Source organism: Amphiprion ocellaris, chromosome 4 (genome assembly GCF_022539595.1).
Source record: "Amphiprion ocellaris isolate individual 3 ecotype Okinawa chromosome 4, ASM2253959v1, whole genome shotgun sequence".
Lineage (NCBI taxonomy): Eukaryota > Metazoa > Chordata > Actinopteri > Pomacentridae > Amphiprion > Amphiprion ocellaris.
The window spans coordinates 36,539,977-36,563,384 of record NC_072769.1 but is presented as its reverse complement, the minus strand read 5'-3'; the positions used below and the strand labels follow the sequence as shown (position 1 = coordinate 36,563,384).

The 23,408-nt window shown below is 40.9% G+C and overlaps 1 protein-coding gene across 2 annotated transcripts in view; it reads right to left on the bottom strand.

The window, feature by feature from the left end:
* Positions 1-23,408, bottom strand: part of LOC111579991 (E3 ubiquitin-protein ligase DTX4-like) — a 41,210-nt gene that overhangs the window by 11,534 nt on the left and 6,268 nt on the right. For both annotated transcript variants that reach the window (XM_055009980.1, XM_055009979.1), the window contains exons 3-4: positions 9,605-9,819; positions 8,608-9,509 (exon numbers count right to left, since the gene is read on the bottom strand). In XM_055009980.1, the coding sequence (XP_054865955.1) occupies positions 8,608-9,509; positions 9,605-9,819 (1,117 nt within the window). The remainder of the gene's footprint in view (positions 1-8,607; positions 9,510-9,604; positions 9,820-23,408) is intronic.

The following is a 23,408-nucleotide window of genomic DNA, read 5'->3' as shown; positions in this document are numbered from 1 at the left end:
CTGATGCGCTGACGACGCACACACACACAGCGTTTCACACTCCTTCATTAGCCTCAGTGTGTCAGTTATCGCAGTGACTTTTGATTTCTGAGGGAAATATTTACTTTTCAATGTAGCGTAAAGGCAGTATTAGCATACAGATAATGTAGTTTCCATCACACACAGTGCAAATATGCAGCTGAAAAGTCAGAGGAGTGACTTTGAGCGCTGAGGATGTTTCTTCACAATGTCAGGCGGTTTAAAGACGGCAAATTTACTTTTCAAAAATGAACCCATAAGAAAAATGGCACTGAACTGGTCCTGTTCTTCCTGCTGTATCTTCTAATAATGTATCTGTTGTGTTTCTGTGGGCCATAGCTACTTTGCACTCTGCATCCACATAATAGAGATTATGGGAAATAGAGGACAAAACAGCGTACAGGGGGTCCTCTACTTACGTTGGAGTTCCGTTCCCATGGATCGATGTAAGTTGATTTTTGCCATAAGTCAGAACACTTGCGAAAATATAAACAAAGCCGTTACGTGCATCACGATATTGATCAGTTCTTCTGAAAAATTGTGAATACCAACGACTTTCATGCATGTATGAGTTATTTTACAAGAAGATAAGAGAATATTGTAACGGACTGATATTGTTGTTGATGTTGAGGTTTCAATGTTTAATGCTTTGAGATTTACCTAATGTCAGTGAATGTGTCATGTTTAGTTAGCTCACCTCTGATTGGCTGATAGTCAGCAGCAGAGAGAGCAGGGAACGGCGGCTAATTCTGGAGCTAAGTTATGGGGTTTTTCTAGTTATTTTGGCATTGGCTACGGCCCACAGCAGCCTGAGTGAAGGTTCAATAAACCAGCAGAGAACCAGATAAAGTCGTACGATAAAACACCGTAGGTCGAGGACGTCGTAAACCAAGGACCCCCATATATCTGAGCAGTAAGTGTGATCTCCCTGACGTCTAAAAAAAAAAACACGTGGATTTTTACATAAGTCATTTTTTGCTTTCAGTCTGACCGAAAGGAAACTTAACTGCTTGGAACTGGTGTTTAACTGCAGCAGAAATCTAAATCCAGACATACTCATTCACCGGTTTGTTTTGATGTCTAACTTTCTGAAACTCAGCAGATCAAACATTATGAGGACAGTCGCAGGTCATGATGGTCTTGATGGACGATTGTATTTATTAAGAGTCCACAGATGAGGAGCTGAATCAAATGAAAGACTGAAGATGAAAGTAAAAAGACGGCAAAACATCTTGAAAGACAGGGTCTCTGACCTCTCTAATCTGGTGGTGTTCTTGCGCTCGTTGCTCTGCTGCCGAATGAGGAACGAAACTGTTGCTGCAAACTCAGCTCTCAGCTTTCAGTTAAAGCTTACACAGTTAGCTAAATGTGTGTTCCAGGCAGCTAATTTCTATCTTAACTTTAGGCCAAAACTACTGTACTTTTCATTATGGTTACATATTTTCTCCCTTCAAGTCACAGCTCCCTTCTTTGTGAGAAAGAGGTGGATGGAGAAGTCCTGTCAAATCAACCAACAACGATGCAGTATTTATATGTCACACCACCTGATAAGACTTCCACATAGGATTCACCTGTATTTCTTCCCTCTATGCTTCTCTTAAAGCCTCCTCTCTCCTGGAGGTGCATTAGAGTAACTGGGAGATCCTCCATGATGGTGGAGGAGCTGCAAAACGGTTCAGTATGAGTTGAATAAGTATCTTTTATAACTGTGTGTCATGCAAAGCTACTCAAATTGAATACAATAATTAATAAGAATAAAATCTGAAATAATTTGTTCCAGAATAAAAACACAGAGCTTGAAATGAGTATAATAGATTCCCATGTTTTCTGAAGTGGCAGCAACTTCCACAACTAATAAGAAATACACATTCTTAATAGTGTACTAAGGCCACATATCTATATTATCTAGAATTACTTTTAAGGGTCTTCAATCCTTCAAAACCTTAAATCAGAAGAGGTGGATGTATTAGAGGATATACTAGACAGAAACTGGAGCAGCGATGAAGGAGAAAGGCCTGAGACATTTTAAAAAACAAAGATCCCGTCCCTGTCTGGAGGGTGGGGGGGTGCCTGAATGAAACCCCAGTCTCTTGACCCCGTGCGACCCCAAACCCGCCCTCCTCCCCTCCGCCTGCTTCCCACCACATCACACACTCCCCCCCCAGCTTTGTCTCACACACCACCTCCATCCCTCCCAGCCTCGGCTCCTCCTATTCCCCCAGGCACAGATGGACATCAGCTGGACTGATTTAGACACCAGACAATAACACACTCCCACACATTCTCACACACATATTGTCACACACACCCACAGCCTAACACACTCTTACGTTTCTCACACACAAGCAGACTTCCTTAGCTCGAGGAAAAAATAGGCTGGCGTGACATAAAGTGACAGACATGTTCGAACTGGTGTCACAAAATCACACCGCATTTTAAATCCCAGCTGCATCTGGTGAATAAACAAGGGCACACTTCATTAGCAGAATTTGTAGGTTGCAAAAAGTTACTTATGAGGTTATGTGGATGTTTGGAGGATGACAATAACTGACCTACAGCCAGACAGGCTGACACCAGATCTGTAAAGTCATTGCTCCTTATGGTTATCTTCTAAAATTGACGGATATCAAGCGTAAAGAGCAACACAATCTAATTTATTTCATGTGGATGCTGTACGATTCATTCATACAACTTTTAACATACCTTTTTTCCTTCATTATTTTTATATTCACCTAAGTGTCAATGTAGGTTTGTAGTGTTGAGGTTGACTTCTCAGTTGGTGGGTTGATATGCTCTCAATCAATAACATTTTTAGTGTTTGGACAACTGGCGGTGTTACTTTCATACAAAGAAAAGCTCTACAACAGCAGCCTTCCAGGATTATTCCATTACTTTTGGAAGGAGGAAGAAGGACTTATTTTTCTAAACATTTACTTAAAGTTGGCTCCCTCCTAACTGACACCATGCAAATAAGTTTAGTGGCTTTTTTGGCTACATTTTGTGCCAAAAAGTGGAATGCAAATTTTTAAAACAGCAGTTTGCAGCTGAACAACCAACTTTCAGATCATCTAAAAACAGCAGCTAACTTGTCTGTGTTTTATGATTTTTTTTATAAAACTGTCACAATGTGTAACAGCAATGGACATATCAGCAATAGCAAAAGAAGAAGGTCTGAAAATTTCACTTGAAAACAACAGATGTAAACCTCTTTCAAAGCACAACAAAAACACAAAGTCCAGTAACACTGACAAAGTAGACGTGTGTTGCTTTATTTATTTGTGTAAATGTGTTTATTTGTGTCTTTTTCATGGTTGTGTTAACCTTAGAAATATTACTTGGGCACCTTGTGTGATTAAATTCAATATAACCCTTTTATCTCCTAGTCTTGATTCAAAACTGGCCATTAAAAATGAGCAATATGGAATGAAATTAAACAGTTTATTGTGTGTGGTTTTTTTTTTAAAAATTGCAACCATTTCTACTTGATTTTCTTCCATTCAAGGTGAAAACAGCCATCACACAGGCCCTTAGTTCGAGTCTGGCTGGAGAGTTTTATTCCACGTCATTGAAAAGTGCGATGACGAGCACAAACGGCTGCCATTAACACCACACGGTAGAAACTGTTGCTCTCAAAACTATTTGACTGTTGAAGCATGTGTCACAACCGTAAGCCCATAAATGTATTATTTTCATTTGTCTCGTGCATTCAAGGATATCAGTCCAGTTCCAACGTGCATGAAACAGCAACAGCTAAGGCTAATCTGTGGTCACAGCTCCCCCTACAGGCGGTAAAACCTGCAACCTGTTGGTGAACAAACAGGTGTCGACTCATTCTCCTCCTCTCCAAAAAAATCAAGGCAGATCTCACAGATTTCTCTCTTATCAATCCTGTTTGAATTTGCTTTTCCCCAGTAAGTGGGCCATGCACCCCCCCCACCCCCCACCCCACCCACATACCCCACTCATTCATTCCCTTTGTCTCCTTTCCCATAATCCCCCACTGGAGAGAGAGACTACACATTCTTCACTGCATCTCCTGTTAGGATCGTCAATATTTACTTTTACTGTGTGAGAGGGAAGGACAATGTGTGTGTGTGTGTGTGTGTGTGTGGTAAATAAATGCCTTCACACCCAGGCAGCGATGTGCATGAGTGTGCACGTGTGTGTGTGTGCGTGTGTGTGTGTGCGTGTGTGTGTGTCGCCTCCCTCTCTCTCTGGCCTGATTTCTTGCACCACAGTGTGATCAATCTTTGACAGTTTGCTGACTCGTTTCTTTGTCTTGCACTCCCCCATCTCTCAGCCGCTGTCTGAGACTGTCTGCACACGCACGCACACACACACACACACACACACACACACACACACACACACACACACACACACACACACACACACACAAACACACACACTTACATCTACACCCCTCCTCCCGTCAGGACTGTGATTGTCAGGGCCGACAACGCTGACTGGAAGAGAACCATTGTCTGCTCCCCCCACCTCAAAAATATTCATGATCAACATTACCATTATGAATATGTTGCATATGAGGGAGTCATTCCACCACATCCACAAAAAAAGGGAAAAAATAAATGCTCTTGAACAGCTTTTAACTAGGACTTTTTTGAACAATTTGCTGTCATTTTACAACTTTTCTTGGATTTATTAGGTTGAATATCATAACTAGTAAAATCATAGAGACAAAATATTAAAATACAGGTTAAAAATCAGGCAAAAATTGTAAATAATATCTGCATTTTATATCATGGCAGTTCACTCACTGACAATGTATATCAAACTAGTCCTACTGCTACAAATATTGATATTGTTAATTCAAAGATAAAAAATCTGCTATTAAGGACTGAAAAATGGTCAATACATTTTACATATACTATCTAGTATATATATCACAGAAAAAAAATTTTTACAAGTTTTTGGGAAAAAACATGCCAAATTGCACATGTTAATATAAAAAAATCTGTTTTTTCGAATCATAATTCCTTCTTTCACGTTTGACCTTAAATTACCCTGATTTTTTTTTACTGTATTTAAATCAGCAAAACTATTGCTATTTTACAGATATTTGCTGTTATTTGGGAGTATATTAAGGTTTGAAAAGTGGTAAAAACTGTTATATTAACCGTTAAAATACAGATAATACTGAGCACAGTCTCACAAAAACTGCATTATTACACATGAAAAAACAGACCAAAACTGTACATAAAGTCAAAAATCTGTATTTTTAATATGCATTGTTCTTTTACAATGTGTAACCATAAAAACCCACTGTTTCACTGTTTATGCACAGGTATCTGCTGCTATTTAGACAGTTTTTATAGTGTTTAAATGTCAAAGTATTCCATTGTCTTGTAATGTATTTTTATGGCTCCCTCACTGCAAGATTTTTCCAGTTTTTTATGTTTTACAGATTTTTTCTTTAACGGTGTACTCACCTTCTGTCTGAGGCTGAGCTTGTTGTATAAAGTTTATTAACTGGGATATTTTTAAAATAGCTCAGATACATACAAGAGGAAAGAGTATAAAACCGGCGGAGAGGGGGAAGGAGAAGAGTGCAGAAAGAAGGAAAGACTAGCAGAGGCTCAGCATTGTGCTGCTAATGCAGCCCAGGCTTGGCTAATCCAACAAAGGTTACTGTGGAGACCAACAATGAGGCTCTGAGGGGCCCAGACTGCTGAGACGCGACGGGAGAGGAGGGAGGAGAGGAGCCAGGGAAGTGGAGGAGGGGGAGGCGCTACCAGAAAATCTACATCTCAAAACCATCTGACCTCGCTTTCAGTTAGAAAGTGATCATGTGCAGGAATCCCATTAGCTGGTGTGTTGAACTCAAACTGAAAATGCATCACTTCCTGTGCAGAGGACGGCGTTTCACAAGAAACTGATACCTGCTGTTTGAAATGAAATGTTGTGTCACTGTTAGTTGGAATGCAGTTTTTTTTTCTTTCCAAATGCAGTAGCTGAGGAATCTGTTAGAGGAAGCTGTGACTGGAAGCTGACTAAAATCAACCCATGTGGGTGAATGAGCAACACTTTCCCCTACATGACTGAACCAGCTGCAAGTTCAGGTCAGACAAAGATCTGCACGCTTTCAGGCTCTGATTCAAAATGTAATTCTCTTTAACCCCCTGAACTTCAAGCAGTCTTTGGGTGATTTTTGCTCTGGCACATTTTCCATTTTTTTTTTACTGCAATATAAAATCCTGTGGAAACAGAACAAACATGGCTAGAAGGAGGAAGGACTCAGAAATGTCTTCTCTGGAATATGACAGTTAGAATGACATTAGTCATAAAAAGAGTGAAAACAAAAGTTGAATATCTGATTATGGGTTTTGCAGAAATTGCAGAAAAAAAATGGAATCGTGAACAGCTTTTTTCCAAGTGCCCACATGTGTTACCAAAAAAGACAGACATTTCCAGGAAGATGTTTCACCATGCTGAATGTATCTTCCAACAACTTCCTCCTCTGTATAGAATTTTTAAAACCATGTCACATTAATTTTGTTGATTCAGGAAGTTTTATATTCCTCTGGGTCTCTTTTGTCATCGCCTCTCTGCTAAAAATCTGAATATTTCTTTGATGCCACTTCATCCTACATGTCTCATTAAAAAAAGAAAAAAAAAATCTGCAATAACAACAATCTGCAAAAAAATAAATTATTCAACGCGTCTCAGTGAAACCAAGAAGACATGACTTGTCTCAGCAACCATCAACAGTCGCAGGAAAATATTTTTGGACCTCATGGCTGAACTGCATACTTGAAGAGAAGACAAGTATGGAAACAAACTAAAAATGCAACGAGTAAAATATCTATAGCATGTAGAGTCACCAATTTTCCAGGGATGGTAACACCTGTGGACACTTTCAAAAATGTTAGACACATTGATTCCTTCAGTTCTGCCAGTTAATTTACCAAAAAAAAGGCAACATTTGTGTTCCCCTTTTCTAAATGACTTCCGGCATCACAACCCATATAATGCTGAGTTCTCTCTCCTTCGAGTCATGATTTAACTGTTTCCATAGAGGTGTAGGACTTTATATTGCAGTGACAAATGACCCTGTATTGAGGAAAAATGTGACAGAGGCGAAAACATAAAGCTCAGAAACAGCTTGGAGATCAGAGGATTGAATCATTTGAAACTGTTGTTTTATTTTGAAACAATAATAACAGACTGTGAACAGACCAGCAGCACTCATTCATAATATTCCTGAAAATGTATCAGCCGCTGATCCAGCACAAGAACTGATGAGGAATATAACACAGACAAGTTAGCTGCTGTTTTTAGAAGATCTGCCATGTTTGTTGTGTCTGTTTAGTTCATCTACTGATAATGTGCTGGTGATTGGTTGAAGAGTTGGTACGGTTTTAGATTTTTAGTTCACTGCAGCTACAGCCTCTGAGTAAGATCCTCATGTTTGGAGAGAACAGGAGCCTGTAGGCTGCATGCATAAAATAGCTTCAGGGAAAAGGAGACACTGCTGACCCATGGCCTTCACGCTCCCTCTCCGTCCTCTCCCATAATCCCCCTCTGCTCTACAGATGCCACTTCACAGATGGACAACTCTCAGAAGGCCCAGCTGATTTTTCACACGCACACTTCAACATACAAACACTGTTCACAGGACTCCAAGTGAAAACCAACGAGGTCACGTTGACTTTTTCTACCTCCAGCTTCCACTTTTCATGAGGATTCAGTAAATCAGTGTTTCACATTTTTACATCACCTGTGTTCACATTCACACAAGAAGGTTTCATTAATGTAAAATTCTTCCTCGCTGGCTTCTGCCTGTTAACTTGTCTGTCACCTTAAGGAGGAATAAATTATCCTGTGTTAACAGTGCGTCATGACCTTAGTCGCCCTCTAAAAACATGAGCAGCTTCACACATATCTTGCATCAAGTCCTAAAAGCACAAACACATGAACTAAAATCAAGCCAAACAGATCAAACATCTCAAGATAGAACCGAACAATGAACAGAGAACAAAGACAGAATGGATGTAAATCTGAAGAACCACACTTCTGAAATGAGTCACTCACAGTCAGATATGATTCACTACAAGATAACTCCCAGAGGGAATCAGCGGTATACAGTATGAGTATACATTTAGCGCCTCTTGCCCAGGCCTGTGCAGTGTTTTTGCATGTTTGAACATGCGAGTGGGTACGTGCAAATATCGAGAGCATTTCTCAGTGCCTGTCTGTACAAACTGTTTGTGATTGCAGGATGTGGGAAGCTATTGTGATGACAATATAAGAGGCGTATAAATGTTCAGTTTATTACACAATGTTGTGAGCACTGTGTAATTAACCCTCTGAACTCCAAATCCAGCCATTTGAAAGTGTTCTTCTTGTTTTAGATTTAGATCAACTGTTGAACTGTCAAAATCCGTTCTATGAATGTCTGTTATTCTGATACTGCAGCTAATATCCATAGTTGAAAGTCATATTTCAGTGAAGATAAGAGTTATGGCATCTTATGCAAACTGAGAGTTTACAATCACTACCCTCATCATCCTGTGATCATGTAAGCAACTGTAGAGTGTGTATGTTACTGTGTGTGTTCTATCCACTCACCCTGATGCTATGAGCGCTCTGGACTGAGCCATAGCAATCCTCTGTAACGCTGGTCTGCTAAGCCCGGCTAGGCTCGATCGCTGTGGTAACGGGGCATGGCAAACTGTTGCTGCGGACGACGGTGTGCGCTGCGGCTTCATCACCACCGGCGACGGAGATGGCACGGGAGAAGGGGGCGTGGTCACGCTGCTGGCAGGGGTAATCAACATGGCGGTTGGCACTGATTCGTTGGCTGAGGATGAGGAATGTTTGGGCGGAACGGACGGAGGGTTCAGACTCGGGTTGGATGACGGTGGCTGAGGGGGAGGGAGGGACGGGGGAGGCGGCCTGTTGGAAGACACAGAGATGCCCATAGAGGAGGTGCCGGCGGTGAGGGCGGCCAGCGACTGAGCGAAGAGCTGGGCGTTCCTTCTCGGAGAGGCGATGTTTTTGGAGATGGCGAGGCCGTGCGGCAGCGTCTGGTAGTAGTTGGAGTTGGAGTTGGAGTTCTGCTGCTGTCCTCGTCCCAGAGTGGCCGATTTAGAGGGACTGAGAGGTTTGGAGGCGGTGAGTGCTGAGGTCTTGGGCCGCTGTATGGTCAGCGAGCGCCTGCTCAGAGTCTGTATCCCTGCTCCTCCTCCCACTGTCCCCCCGGTGTTGGTCTTCACACTGAGGACCAGCATGCATTGCTGGCAGGAGCATGGCTGGCCCAGTCCGGCAGCCGGTAAGCCTCCGTTGGAGTAGACAGAGCCTGAGATCCCCATGCTGGCCCCAGACACCCCAACGCCCAGCAAAGCTCCTGTCAGGCCTCCACTCCCGCCTACACCTCCTCCTTTGGGGACCGGGAGAGGACCGGACACTAAAGGATAGGCCATGTCAGCACGCCTCTGGATCCTCCGACACCTTTGGCTCTGTCTGTTCACCTGCAGACAGACAAAAAACGATTTATTCCAAAAGTTAGGAACAACCCTTTTGGTAAAATAAATGACTGACGTCTAAGTAAATAACTGAAACACACCTGTGTCATGTTCTGGAAATCAATGAGGTAGCAGAAGCCGAGCGGTGTCAGGTCGAGGAAGGGCTGCTGGCGGTTGTGGGCGCTCTCGATGGCGATGGCCACCTCCATGTCATACGGTGTCCACGTGCCTGCATCGTTTTCCCACTCCCACTGCCAGCCCTGACCCGGGGCCGAGGCTGGATCATAAAAACTCCTCCGCACCGGACGGATGGTTCCTGAAAGTGAACCACACAACAAACAGAATGTGCTCTGGTTAAGTTAGATAAATTTGTCTCATTTCTGTATTGAAAAACAGTTTGCCTTAATGTCTGTTTTTAAATGTGCTGTGTAAATAATGGAGCCTTGACTCGTTCAGGTGGATGGCTGTGTTATACAGTGTCCCCAAGTTATGCAATATGCTGCTTTCAGTCACATGTTATTAATGACAATACGTTGTGTTAATTTTTCCTAATAGCACACTAGTTATGGTTGACTGTATATCAAATGTCAGCGACACTAGAAAAATGTCCCTCAGCAGAAAAAAAAGCACAGCATATTATAGAAGCCAAACTAAGCTAGTAAAGCAGGGTCACTTGAAGAGTAATAAAATGATATTTGTATATATCTTCCTCACATTTTGTGTCAGAGCAACTACAGTTGCAGTTTCATCATACCAATTACAAAAATGCCAGTGAAATAATGAAAAAAAACATGAAAAAAGATTGGATTATGATTAGGAATGGCTGGGTCAGTGCTCAGAGATCACAGGCCAGAGGCTCTGGACAAACTGAATGTCGTCACGTGCAGCAGCAGCCTGCAGGTCACAGAAGCCACATGCACAGTCAGAGCAGACCGTTGCAAAAATTAAAGGAATAAACATGCCTCCTGTTCACTGCTAACACTCTGTGGCCACCTGGTAAAGAATACGCAGAGCACTGAGCTGTAAAATGTGTCTAAACAGGTAAACCAGTGCCTTCTTGTTGTATATGAAACATATGTAACACTCTAAATGGAATAAAATGAGGTTCCAAGCTGATGTGGTAAGACAGCTTTCAAAGACTGACAGTGTAATTTCCTATGAATTGAAAGCCATGCTGCAAAAAGAGCAGAAACGCTGACAGAGTCTGAGAAAGGAACTTATGCAACAGCTAATGATCATAGCAGTATGATGTGGCCTTTTCTAGCTGCATGCATGATTTTCATTAAAATGCTTGCATGAGTAGATAAACCTTTCAAATCTTCCATAAACAGTCACAAAGGGAGCCCTGCAGGGTGGTGAGTTAAACAGTTTAACGAGCACTTTGTCCACAGATCTGACAATCTTACATCAGGGGCAATCTTAGTTTGGCACATGATTTTTAGAGGAACGGTACAGATTGTGATGATAAACATATAAACAAGAGTGTTCTCCAAAATTTCCTACTGCACCTGAACTCAGCAAAGTCATGATTGGATTTTTTTTTACCGATTGGTAGGACAAGGTGCTTTGAACGGATCTTGGAAGTGTTTTGTAAAAAATACTTATTATCCAGAAAACGGCAAAAAGAAAGAATTTTCATCCATCTTATGGTCTGTGAACTTATCATACGTGACTTTTTGTATCATCTGGAAAATTAACCAAATTTTACGTTAAATCGTGGCATTTCACTATAACCACTTTATACGTATATGTCGCATTTAGAACTTTAAAAATAAAACAAGAGTGTAAACAGGATGGGGAGATTTGTGAGATTACCCAAGCACAACAAATCATGAGGTCCCATGAGTCTGACTAAATGGAGGAGAATTGTGATTCTGACTGTAATTCTGTCCCCAAAAGGTCGTCATATGATCTTTTGGCTGAATCGCGGAGCCCAAACTACACTGACAAACAAAATGGAAGCGCAACAGAATGATAAATAGTTAAAAAATACTGATATATAAGCACAACAATGTCTCTCTGTCTCCCAGCGGGGCAGCAGGGTGGCAGGAGGGTCCCTAAACCAACCAACCAGAAACTACCTCTGTCTCCAGGGGTAACAGGCTATTCAGTCAGTGCCAGGACGAGGAGAGGAGGGCATGTGTGTGTGTGTGTGTGTGTGTGTGTGTGTGTGTGTGTGTGTGTGTGTGTGTGTGTGTGTGTGTGTGTGTGTGTGTGTGTGTGTGTGTGTGTGTGTGTGTGTGTGTGTGTGTGTGGTTGAAAGTGAATACTACAAAGAGGTGATACTGGCAGTGTGGCATGAGTGCACGCACATCAAAAGGTTGAATAAATGGGGGGCTGCATTTGTTTGGGAGAGACAGTGAATAACTGAACCAAGATATCAACCGCTGTATTGTGTTTAAAGCTGTACACTAGTTCATTTTCCGACAACAGGAGGATCCTAACAAGCCGACAGACACATGAAGCGACGCAGAGGTCTACAGAGAGGCTTTAAAGCGTGTGAGAGAAAGGACAAACGCAGTGTGAACGTATACAACCCCCCTCTGCTCAGCAGGGACCACTCGACCTGCTGATTACCATGTGAAATGTAATTTCTCTCTCAAACTGCAGCGAGTCCATTGAGTGTCAGACAGACTGAGGCCAGACAGAGGGAAGAGAACAGTTCGGCACACAGTTCCAACCACGACCACAATGTTAATCAAATCATGTGTTTAGACATCTTCCACACTTAAAGCCACAGAGCTTGCAAGATGTCAGAATTTTATTGTTTCAAAGTTTGCTCATGGCACAACGACTGTGTCTTATCTCATTATGGTAACAGAAAAAGTTCTTCAGAGTGAATTCCAACATTATCAGGACATGCACACTGAAAATGGAGAGGTAAAGCATTACATTGTGACCAAGTTAGGGCTGCCTGATGTATCATTTCAGGACTGACGTTGCAATGTGCACAATAGTCACAATGTAGGAGTGTGATGTGAGGCAAATTAACTGCAACACATCAAGCAACAGCTTTTTAGCTGCTTGACACCAAAAGAAAATTACAGTTCTCATTTACCCCGACTAATCTGCAAGAGAAGTCTATCTGACAGAACATCATTTACTGAGTTTTTTAAATGTTGAAAGCCGCAGTTTGTTGTGCACAGAAAAATGAGCAAAAAGCTGGATTTGGTCGTAAAATGAAATGTAGCGACAGAAAAGATGATACTGACCAAAAACAAGTGCTCTGTTTGAGTTTCTTGCAATTGTTGCCACCAAACGAGGCAACATGAGTTAAATTCAGCAGCACAGGTTTCTGTACGATGAGCATAAAACCAGACATGAATGACATCCAAAGCAGAAACTATTTGGAGGCTTTCGCCAATGTTACATATGAGAAAGGTTCTAAATGGTAGATAGAAATCCCTGCTGTGATAACTTTTTACCTCTCCAAATACATGACACTAATTTATACATTCATATCATGGACATTTTTAAACATATGATCCAGTCACTCGACAAACTGGATGGAACACCACCATCGTTCATCCCACAGCTGTATGAAAATACAAGGCACAAACAGAGGGGTCACAAGAGGAATATTGTGCAACTACATCGGGCTCATGGTCCAACCAGACAATGGATCCCTACATAAATGTGACCATCCAATTTATTAATAATGCCAAACAACTCAAAATTCACTGTTTGCAAACAACATTGTTCCATGATACCATACAAGCTACGTTTACTGAGCCGTTTTTTAAATCACAGGAAAACATAATTGTGCAATGTCACTTAAATTGCCTTTGCTACAAGTGGATAAAATATAAACTTTGACTTAATTAATCAAAACCAGCTTTGATGGACCTGCTGTCGTCAAAAAACATCTACTGCTATAAAGGTGACCACTCCAAGAGGGCAAAACCACACGAGTGCTCTTTCATGTCCTCTCCATTGTGCTAATAATAAAAGGAATAATGTGCTGCTTTATTGATCCCCGAAGGGATTTTCTCTTAGTGCATATATGAATACAGCAGGAGCCATTATGGGAAAAGGGAGTTGCGCGTTCCAGAACGACTGTCAAACAGCGTCTGTGTATTTTGTGTGCAGCTGAAGCTTTATCTGCACTGGAATTCTCCAAATCAGGCCAAGGTCTTTTCACAGCGAGGACAAGCCGCCTTTGTCTCCGAACAAAGCATCAACACCTGAACACTTGGTATGTGCAAATAAGTGTTTTATAAGGTTTCTTTAATGTATATTTTAAGGCCTGGTTAGGTAATTTCCAGACAGTTACTGCTGCAGAACATGGTAGACTAGCATAGAGAATGCAGGCTTAGAAAAAGACAATCTGATGGTTAAATAGGTTAAACTGAAAGAGGAGTGCAAAAAGATGCGGTTGAGAAAGTTTACTGATGACATAGCCTGCTCAGTTTAGCAACTTTTATCACTTAGCAGAAAAAAAAGTAAAAGGATACTTGGCCAGCTGGCTAATTAGCTCAACAAACTAAATTAAAAGCTCCTATTTCAGTCTTGCTCTCAGTGTTACTCATATTTCTATTGTTTATTCGCAAGAAACAGACAAGTTAAGTAAAATTTAAGGTAATGACTAGAAGATAAAAGTTAACAAAGGCTTGTGACACTAGTTAACATGTAAGCTAGTTTAGGATTAGTTTTGGATGTTAGGACAGCAAGGCAATGGTTAAACGCAGAATAGAGGCTAATGCACATATTGTAGACTGGTTTACTGAAAATGACATTTGAGAGTTCATTAATTTGCTCATATACGCAGTTATTAAAACTTCTTTAACCCTCTGAACCCCAAAACGTGATAGCTGGTTTAAAAGGCACATTAGCTTTTATCTTCTGATAAATTACAGCCTTTATCAGAGCCATAAACTGTAAAAAGAAGCAACTTTCCTTCAATTAACCAAATATGAAGTGCAGTTCGGCAGCTTTACCATATTAAATCTAACCTTTAAATTGTGACATTTCATCAAAATCATTTTGTTTTTCATGTCTAGAAGTATAATTTAAAAATAAACCATTTGTGTCAGTTCCTGTAAAAAAAAAAATAAATAAATAAAATTCTGTGCTTGTCTGTGCTACAAAGCAGTCACTAGTGACTCAGCTGGGACCAACAACCATGTGACTAAAATCTGGGAATTATTTGGCTGAATTGCAAGCTGTGCTTCCACAGAACAGAGGAGACAAGTACTGTATGAAAATAAATTAACAATGTAAATAGTTATATATCTATGGAATATAGAGCCACTTGTTGCACTTCATGTTGCCTTGTTAGTACTGGTTCTGCTGTTACAGTGTTGCCAACAGCATTTCTGCACTTTAGTTTGTTGTCATTTATTGGCCTACATATACACAAGTGCACATACATTTGCAATGGCTTATCACCAGCTGTAACAGCTTCCCCAATTTATCAATCAGGCTCTAAACTGTCTTAACCTGACTGATCCATATGAACCTATTTTGTACAGCTCCTGCATAAAAGCCTTCTTCTTCTATTAGTTTTAATACTCCGTTTACAACCGTTGCGTTCTTTCAGCCGTGGCAAACCGCCAACTCTGTTTTGAGTGCCAAATCAGCTCCTGGCCTGAGGTTACCTGCATGAAAATGAAGCCAATGAGCTCGGTGCAGCGAGGCTGTGACACAGATTTTACATTTGAGAAAATGAGATTATCTACATCAGATCAGTAAAGGAAGATACCACGAGCTGCAGGATGAGCTCTGCTGGCGGCTCTTGTCTTTAAACTCTACTCTTCAGCGAGCACAACAGAGTGGATGTGAGTGTTTGTGTAATCGTATGTTTCCGTGAAGGTGGGTATGCCAGGGTGTGTCCAGTGTCTACAAATTAACCAACGCTTATCAGATAAAAGCAGGTGTTATTGGCTCTGACAGTTGCAGCAGCAGGAATGAGCGTGCATGTGTCTGTCCATGTGTTGTACACAGCAATAAAGCCTTAATCCCGCTGCTCTCTCACAGCACCGCACCCCTCCTGAATTTTTTCGGATCAACACATGGCCTGCCGCTGCTTTCACTTGTCAGTCACAGTTGGAATCAAGTGCAACATGTCTGGGTGTGGTCTCTCTGGATTTCTGACTGTATGTGTTTGAGCGCACAGTTAAAAAAAAAAAAAGCACCATATCCTAAAGGATGTCTTTTCAAAGTGTAGAACTCCTCCCCCTTCAGTGGGAAGAAGAGCTGAATTATCGGCCACTGAACAATAACAAAAGTTTTATTTGCAATATTACTTTTTCAATAGTATATACAATATTCATTTAAAGTATTGGGTGCAATAATTCAATTTTCATGTGCAATATTTAATTATCATGTGCAACATTACTTTCTTACTTCAGGATCATTGCCAATATTACTTCTTACTTTTCTATTCTAGTTTTATTTTAACGTACCTATTATTAGTAATGCATCACACCTATATCTTATTGCTATTCTGTAAGGTACTGCATTCAAGTTCTATTTCAATTTGTCTATCAAAAAGAGAGTAGTGAGTCAAACAGGGCCAAGAAAATACTCAATCCAAGGTGAATGAGATGTTGCTGATATGCGTGTGGCAAAGGCAGAAGTAAACATGGTGAATATGTGTGAATATTAAGGAGCAGTCAGGGGAATTAAAGAGTGTGAAGTGTATGAGAGCAAGCACAAAGAGGCCTGAAGCAGGTGGAGAAAGAGAGTGGCCATCTGGTCTTTATTGTTCTACCACTGACCCCTCCCTGCACACACACACACACACACACACACACACACACACACACACATAGTAACACATACTAACACACACATGGCTGCAGACTGACCAGCAGGCGAGCACATGTTAGGGTCGGGTCATGCTTCATGCATGGAAGGAAGGTGTTCTTTCACTTCCCGTGAAAGCCTCAACATCAGTGACTCTGTGGGAAAACTCAGCATCTGGGATGAGCCAGCACTTCCTCTTCTTCTTTGTTCAGTCACTTCTACAAATACTATAATAATTTATTCAGTCAGTCTCACACAAGATGCAATTATGCAATTTTATCTCATTACTGTGTATATTTATAAAGCTTGAGCATTTCTCATTTGGAGAGTTGCTTTGTTTATTTTACAAAAAGAAAAAGATGAAATCAACATCTCCAACGTTTTTGAGGCCACAGGTGTTACCAACATCGAGGGAAAGTTTAGCTACTTACATTTTTTAAATTTGTTTTCATGTTTGTCTCCTCAGCATAAAATCAGCACAATTAAGCTGAAAAGTTAGAGAATTTGTGTCACATTTTAAGTCACAAATGGCCTCCAGGTTGCACTAAAGAATGTACATTTTTTTTTCCCAAACAGAAATGGGTCATTGCTCACCATTTACTTTTGGCAAATGTTTAAAAGAGACATGTAGAATATAGTGATTTTTTTTCCACATAGTTGAAAATGAAATTATTTTTCTACTTTTACAGTTTCTGGCTGATACCTTTCAGAGGGTTAATGCAGACATTTACTTGATACTACATTGCTGACGCAGGAATGAAATCCACACTAGAAGTAACAGAACCACTCTGAAAGGCTCAAGATGGAAGACTGGTGTTTTGGTGTTTTTCTTTGTCATATACAACAGTAAACCCAATGTCAGTGGGTTGCAGACCGTTGAAAATGGGCCTATGAGTTACTGCTGTCTGCAGCTATAGAGACTGTATTTTATTCTTCAGTCCAGCCTCTTCAACCATTTTCCAACATCTACATAACACTACCTAGACAGTTAGCAAACACTAGCTGATACCCGGCAGACACGATGCAACTAACACAGTTACCAAAGGACGGTTTAAAAAAACTATCAGGTCGCTTGACAAGCAGTTTGTAACACCATTGAGTCACTATTTTTCCAAAGCAGTCATCCAAGAGCTGCACGAAAAGTTGACACAGAGGTGTCAAAATTGGACTATTCTGCAGCTACAAGGAACTCGTGGTCCAGTCGAGACGAGTCTGAATATCCACTTTATTAATGAGGACCAACAACTGAAGTCACTGTTTGCAAACACTTTTCCAGGATGATCATAGAGCGAGATAATACCAGTGGGGATGTGAGAAACTTTGGCTTCTTAATGGCCTCGATAAGAGACGTCAAATCTTTTAACAACAGATGAACATGATGAACAAGTGGCTAGAGACAATCTTGCAGTTGGTAAATTACATCAAAGTCATATTTACTAAGCTGTTTTTCATACTGAAGAAAAACAGAATATCACAATGCCTGTTTTTGCTATTATCATAAATCTGTAGGGACAAATGTGTGGAGTTTTGCACCCCCTGCTAACTGGGCCTGTATACTTAAAACTTTGATTTGGTTTCTGGCACATTTTACTTGAACATCTCAATAAAGAGTCTTGTCAGTGGAGTCTAGAGAGTTTCCAACACAGTGCTTTAATACTATCAAGTAATATTTCTATTTCTGAAGCTGCTGATGTCAAATAACCAAGCGACAACAACAGCATTAGGCTAGGAAGAGGCACACCCACAATCATCTGGGGCTTTCCCTGCCCTTCTAATTCTCTTAAATCAGCCACAACTCCACACCAAAACACTGTGACCTCATGGCTTTACGACATCGCATCCACCCATTAGGGGAATATTTTCTGCACCATCTCTGTCCTGTTTCTCTTCCTTAAACATGATGTGTCCCCAGCTGAACCCAGAATGACTCCTGTCCTAACCTGAACCCGGCCAGAGGCACATAAGCTGAAACTGCAGCAATTTTACAAACGATAACTTAAAGCACTTCTCAAAAATATTCCTTGACCTCTAGCTCCACTTCTCCATTCATCATCCTCAAACAGCCATGAGAGCCCTGGAGCAGCCGAGAGCTGAGGACATGACTGAAGTGATGGACAGTATGAGCCTCTCTGTAAAGGCTAAAAATCTCAAATCAAATTGGCACCCCCGAAAAGGTTGTAAGAAGACCGACTGGTCGCAGCAACAATGACAGAATAAGAACTGATACTGAAACAGAAAACGGGAAGACAAAAAGGTGGAGAGGAAGCAGAATCAAATGGAATCGTTTTCTCAAAATTATGTGAATGAAGGGGAAGAGAGAGCCGAAAGATGAAGTAGAAACACAAGAGGGACTGAGTTAACAAATTATCAAGAAGGTCAAGCTGACCCAGACCTGAGGTTTCTTAGTCACTTTCACACTTTCTGTTCTCGTTTCCCCTTTTTGATTAGTTTATCTTGACATCGCACCCTCCTGCTCCTGCGTGTTCTTCCCTTTTCCTGTTGCTTTCTCGTAACGCTGCGTCCATTTATTTTGATGTTTTCTGCCACTCTGCTTCTTTCATTTCTCCCAATGTGAATAGATTCCACAAATGGGATTTTACCTTCACTTCTTTTTTTACATCCAACCTACAATTTTACACCAGATTCTGTGATTTAAGACAGCAGGAAAAATAACATTTAATTTCAGGACATTGAAAAAAAAAATAAAAAATCAGCAGCAATCAGCACCAATTAGACCACAGCAAACAAGAATAAAAATGTGTACACGATCATTTTACATAGGCAGTTAGCTTAATACATGAATTATATATAAATAACAACAAAAACAGAAGGCAATGCTCATGGGAAAAAAAGACACAGATTAACATGAAGTCATTTTGTGGGAACGTCATCATGGATTTTCAACCATATTCAACTACGTACCGGATATAAGGATAAATTGTCTTGCCTGGCAAAATTCCCTCCTGAGCCACAGAGCACACAGTCCCTGTATTTTCATCAAGACCCATGAACTCAATTTAACAGGCAGAATTGGTGGAAATCCCCTTTAAAACTCCATATTTCAACGATTAATACTCAGAACCACTAACAAGCTTCAAAGTCGACTGACAAAGGACAGATTCAACAGTTACTAACAGCGTTGCAGTGCTCAGGATCAGTCACCGCCTTGAGGTCACATTCTGAGGTCTCATATTTTTACTCAGTCTGGTCTCTGTCCTTGAAATTTAATTTAAACCAACTGCCTTTTCTCCATTTCCATTTCTGCTTTATGCGTTTCTTTTCTTTGACTCCCCGTGAGCCGCTCTAAACCCCGTCACATGAGAGTCATCAGCCACAGGCAATCCTGTGTATGAGCGTGCTGACATCGAGTCAGTGTTTCACAGCTATGACCTGGCAGAAAAGCAGTGAGTGTGAAACTGCAGCTCGTGGTGAGGCATTAGTTAGAGGTGGTTAACTTCAGGTTTGGGTTTGTGCATTTTAACTCTCTCCGAGGGCATCTTTGCCTGTAGCTGCAGTGGGATCCACGATAAGTCAGCAGAGATATAAATATTTACTGATCTCTTCCCATGCTTTCATATACATCCTCTGCTTGTGTGTGTTGCAGAGCAGTGATGGCCCCCCCAGAGGGCTCCCAGTAACAGTAACCCGACACGCAGAGTTTCACAACAACAACTTGGAGAGAAAAAGCTGTGCTCTGACCTCCAGCTCCTTCATCTGACTCTCTCTGGGCTTCCTTCTTGTGATTTATGACGTGTCCACAGAGAAAACAGGGAGACAGACAGAATCCAGCACGTTAACTTGGCTTTGGTTTGTTTTGGAAATTGAGGAAGATTGTGATTTACATGCAAAGATCAAAACACGCAACTGGATGGAAAAATGGCTCTCACACAACCACACACATAAATGTTTGTCATGGTAAAACACAGCTCAGTGGACAGCGTTTGAGGCCAAATTATCCACCATCAATGTCCCACAAGCTTTTATTCTTTCATAATGTCACACAGCTCCTTTCTACGCCTTGGTTTTAAAGTTGTTTTATTCCCTCTCCATCATTTCTCATTCAATTTCCCTCCAGTAATATTCTTTCTCACTGTTTAACTTTCCGTTGCCCTCTCCGCACTTTTTTTCACCCTTCTTCCCCCCCGGCTTTGTCGTGCCGCCTACTCCCTTCAGCTCTCTCTCGTCTTTGTCTCTACTTTGTCTCACCTTGAAAGAGTCCCGTCCCTTGAGTATTGGGTTCAGAGTCAATTTTCAGCTTCAGAGAGTGCGAGAGAAAAAAGCAGAGAAAGAGGGCGATGACCGAGAAAAAAGAAACACAGAGTGAGAGATACTGTAGATCAGGTGAACCAGAGGAAGCGCAACATAAAGCGAAGATTTGGGGACAAAAGAAGAAGAAGAGATGCTGAATGTAATGGATGAAGCCAAAGACGATGACAGTATAAATGTGTAAAATGGTGACAAATTAATACAACTGATATGTCAGCAAGCATTCCCACAGGCAGCACATTTCTATGCACTTCAGGTTAATGTCTGCTCTGGAAGTTGATTTCTTAAACACAATGTAGACAAGAAACTCAATTTTCATGAGCAAGAAGTTTTAATAAGAATCTAAATAGTTCAGATCAGGGCCGCTTCTACATTATTATTGCTGTTTTTCTATTTATTCATCTATTAACTATTTTACAGATGAGTCGATTAATCTAAATGTGAATCATTACTGTTGCTTAATAATCTGAAGTACAACCAGGCATTGAAGGCCTCACCTGAATCTTTCAAACTGAATTGAGTCCAACTACGCAACATTTTTTAAGACTGGAGCAGTGACTGCAGCTGATCACTATTCACATCAAATCTAAAAAGACATTTCACCATGCTAAATGTATCTTTCAACAACTTGCTGCTCTGTATACTGCGCTGAGCCATTCTGCATTCATCTTATTGATCCAGTATGCTTTTATTTTCCTTTCAGTCACTCTTGTCATTGTCTCTTCGCTCTGTGAAAACACTGCCTGCCATTCAACCTGAAGTCTTTCTGATTTTTTTCCACTGTTGGTTCTTGCTGTCATAGAGAATCAGCTGTGTTTTATTTATTTATTTATTTTTTTAACAGGATCTGGTGGAAATAATTTATTTTTGACAAAAAGGTCCTTTTTGAGTGCCAGCTTTTTAAAGAATTTGGCAGCTTCTTCAATGGACACATATCAATCTGTCCCAACAAAGTGTTGAGGTTCAGCACCTCATATTGACAGCAGTGCAGCAGGATGACATGTAGGCAGATAGCAGACTACAATTCAAACACACTGGCACTGTCTGAAGTATGTAAGTGCTCTTCAACTGAACCAGCATGACAAAACCCTGACACATCGCAATGTAGGTGGAGGTTTACTGCAGTGTGTGTTTATTTCCTGTCATAACCTTGTTTGTTCCAGTAACCCGGTTTGTTGTGCCTGTAAACAAAGTCCGTGTCAATGTTTGGTGCCATTCCTTCCCCCTTTTCTCGTCACCATAATCCACCCCCACTCCCCTTCGTCTCTAGGGAGCGCCCCCGCCTCCATCCACCCCCTGCCCTCCCTCCACCGTGACCCTCACGCCCCGGGGCTTTGTGGGGGTCTGGGAATGTGTCTCCTTCAGCAGGACCAGCTGGAACGAGAGGAGCAACATGCTGCAGGAGCAAGAAAAAAAAGATGCCCTCAAAGAAACTGATGACGAGTCAGTCTTTAAAAGCCCAGTGAAATAAAGACATCAGACTTTCATCAACATGACATAAAAACACTTTTTTAAATGTCATGTTGATGAAACATGACATAAAAAATGCATTTACACAAACCTCTGTTTTCAAACCACACCCCTGGTTACAGCAGTCTGAGGAGCTTGAATGCAACGCAATTTCAACGTTCTGACAGTGTGACATTTTTCTGTTGGGCTGCTCCGAGCTTTAGTCTTCCAAACTTCTGTTTTATTCTCAACTGAACAAAAAAAATGCAGCCTCACAGCTAATTCATACATCTGTCATCATAATCAACACAGGTTTAATCACAGAAGTTTTATTTCAATCGGAAATGTTGCGACCAGAGCACCTATTGCTTCAGCACAACATCCTTAAACACTGTGTGAAGGAAATTCAACACCGACTGAAAATTAAAATGCATGAAAAGACTGTGAACTACAGAGCACTGAACTGTGGTGCTAGATCATTAACCTTCTGAACTCCATGTAGTTTCTGGGTATTTTTTTGTGCTCCTGTCACATTTTTCTTCACTGTGGACTCATTTTTTACTGCAATATAAAGTCCTGCACCTCTGTGGAAACAGAACAACCACGGTTAGTAGTAGAAAAAATTCTGAAATATCTCCTGTGTAGCATGACACCATTAGAATGTCATCAATCATAAGAAAAGAAAACATTTTAAAGTTGAACTTGATTATTTATATTACAAATATTGAGAAAAAAAAATCAACATGTACAGTTTTTTCCCCAAGTGTCTACAGGTGCAGCCAGCACTGGAAAAAAGTCTGATATTCTACTACTTACGTTTTTTTTTATGTGGTTCCATACTTGTCTGATCTCCAGTTTGTGTAAACACTGTCTGCAGTTCAACTGAACAATCACTGAATTTTTATCTGGTGTCTTGTGTAGTTTCTGGCTCTAATAAATGGTATAATTGAGGCAATTTTTCAAAAAGATAACACATCTTTCAAACCTGCTGACAGGTTTTGGGTTTCAGAGGGTTTAAACTGGATTATATAAAAACTAGAACGTATTAATATGAGTGGTTCTCCTGCAGCGTACCTGGAGGCCAGAATTTGCAGAGCACCTCAGTCTCCTGATTCAAATTTCCTCAGGATAATGAGATGAAGCAGAGGTGGATTGATTTTGTGTAGAGCCACACTGATGGAAAACTGAGGATCAACACCAACACCCACCTCCGCAGTAACCATTGTACACCTGCTAATTTTACAAATTTTCATCCGAGACAACTGGCATTATATATATATATATCAGTCAGTCACCTTTCTGTAGTTGCAAATGAAAGGAATCTAAACTGAATTAAGTTGTAAACTTGAAAGGAAGAGGACGCTGATCTACTGTCAGATCTTTGTTATCTTCAGGAAGTCTTGTTTGTTACTCTCAGACATAAACAACTGCGTGGAAGCATGA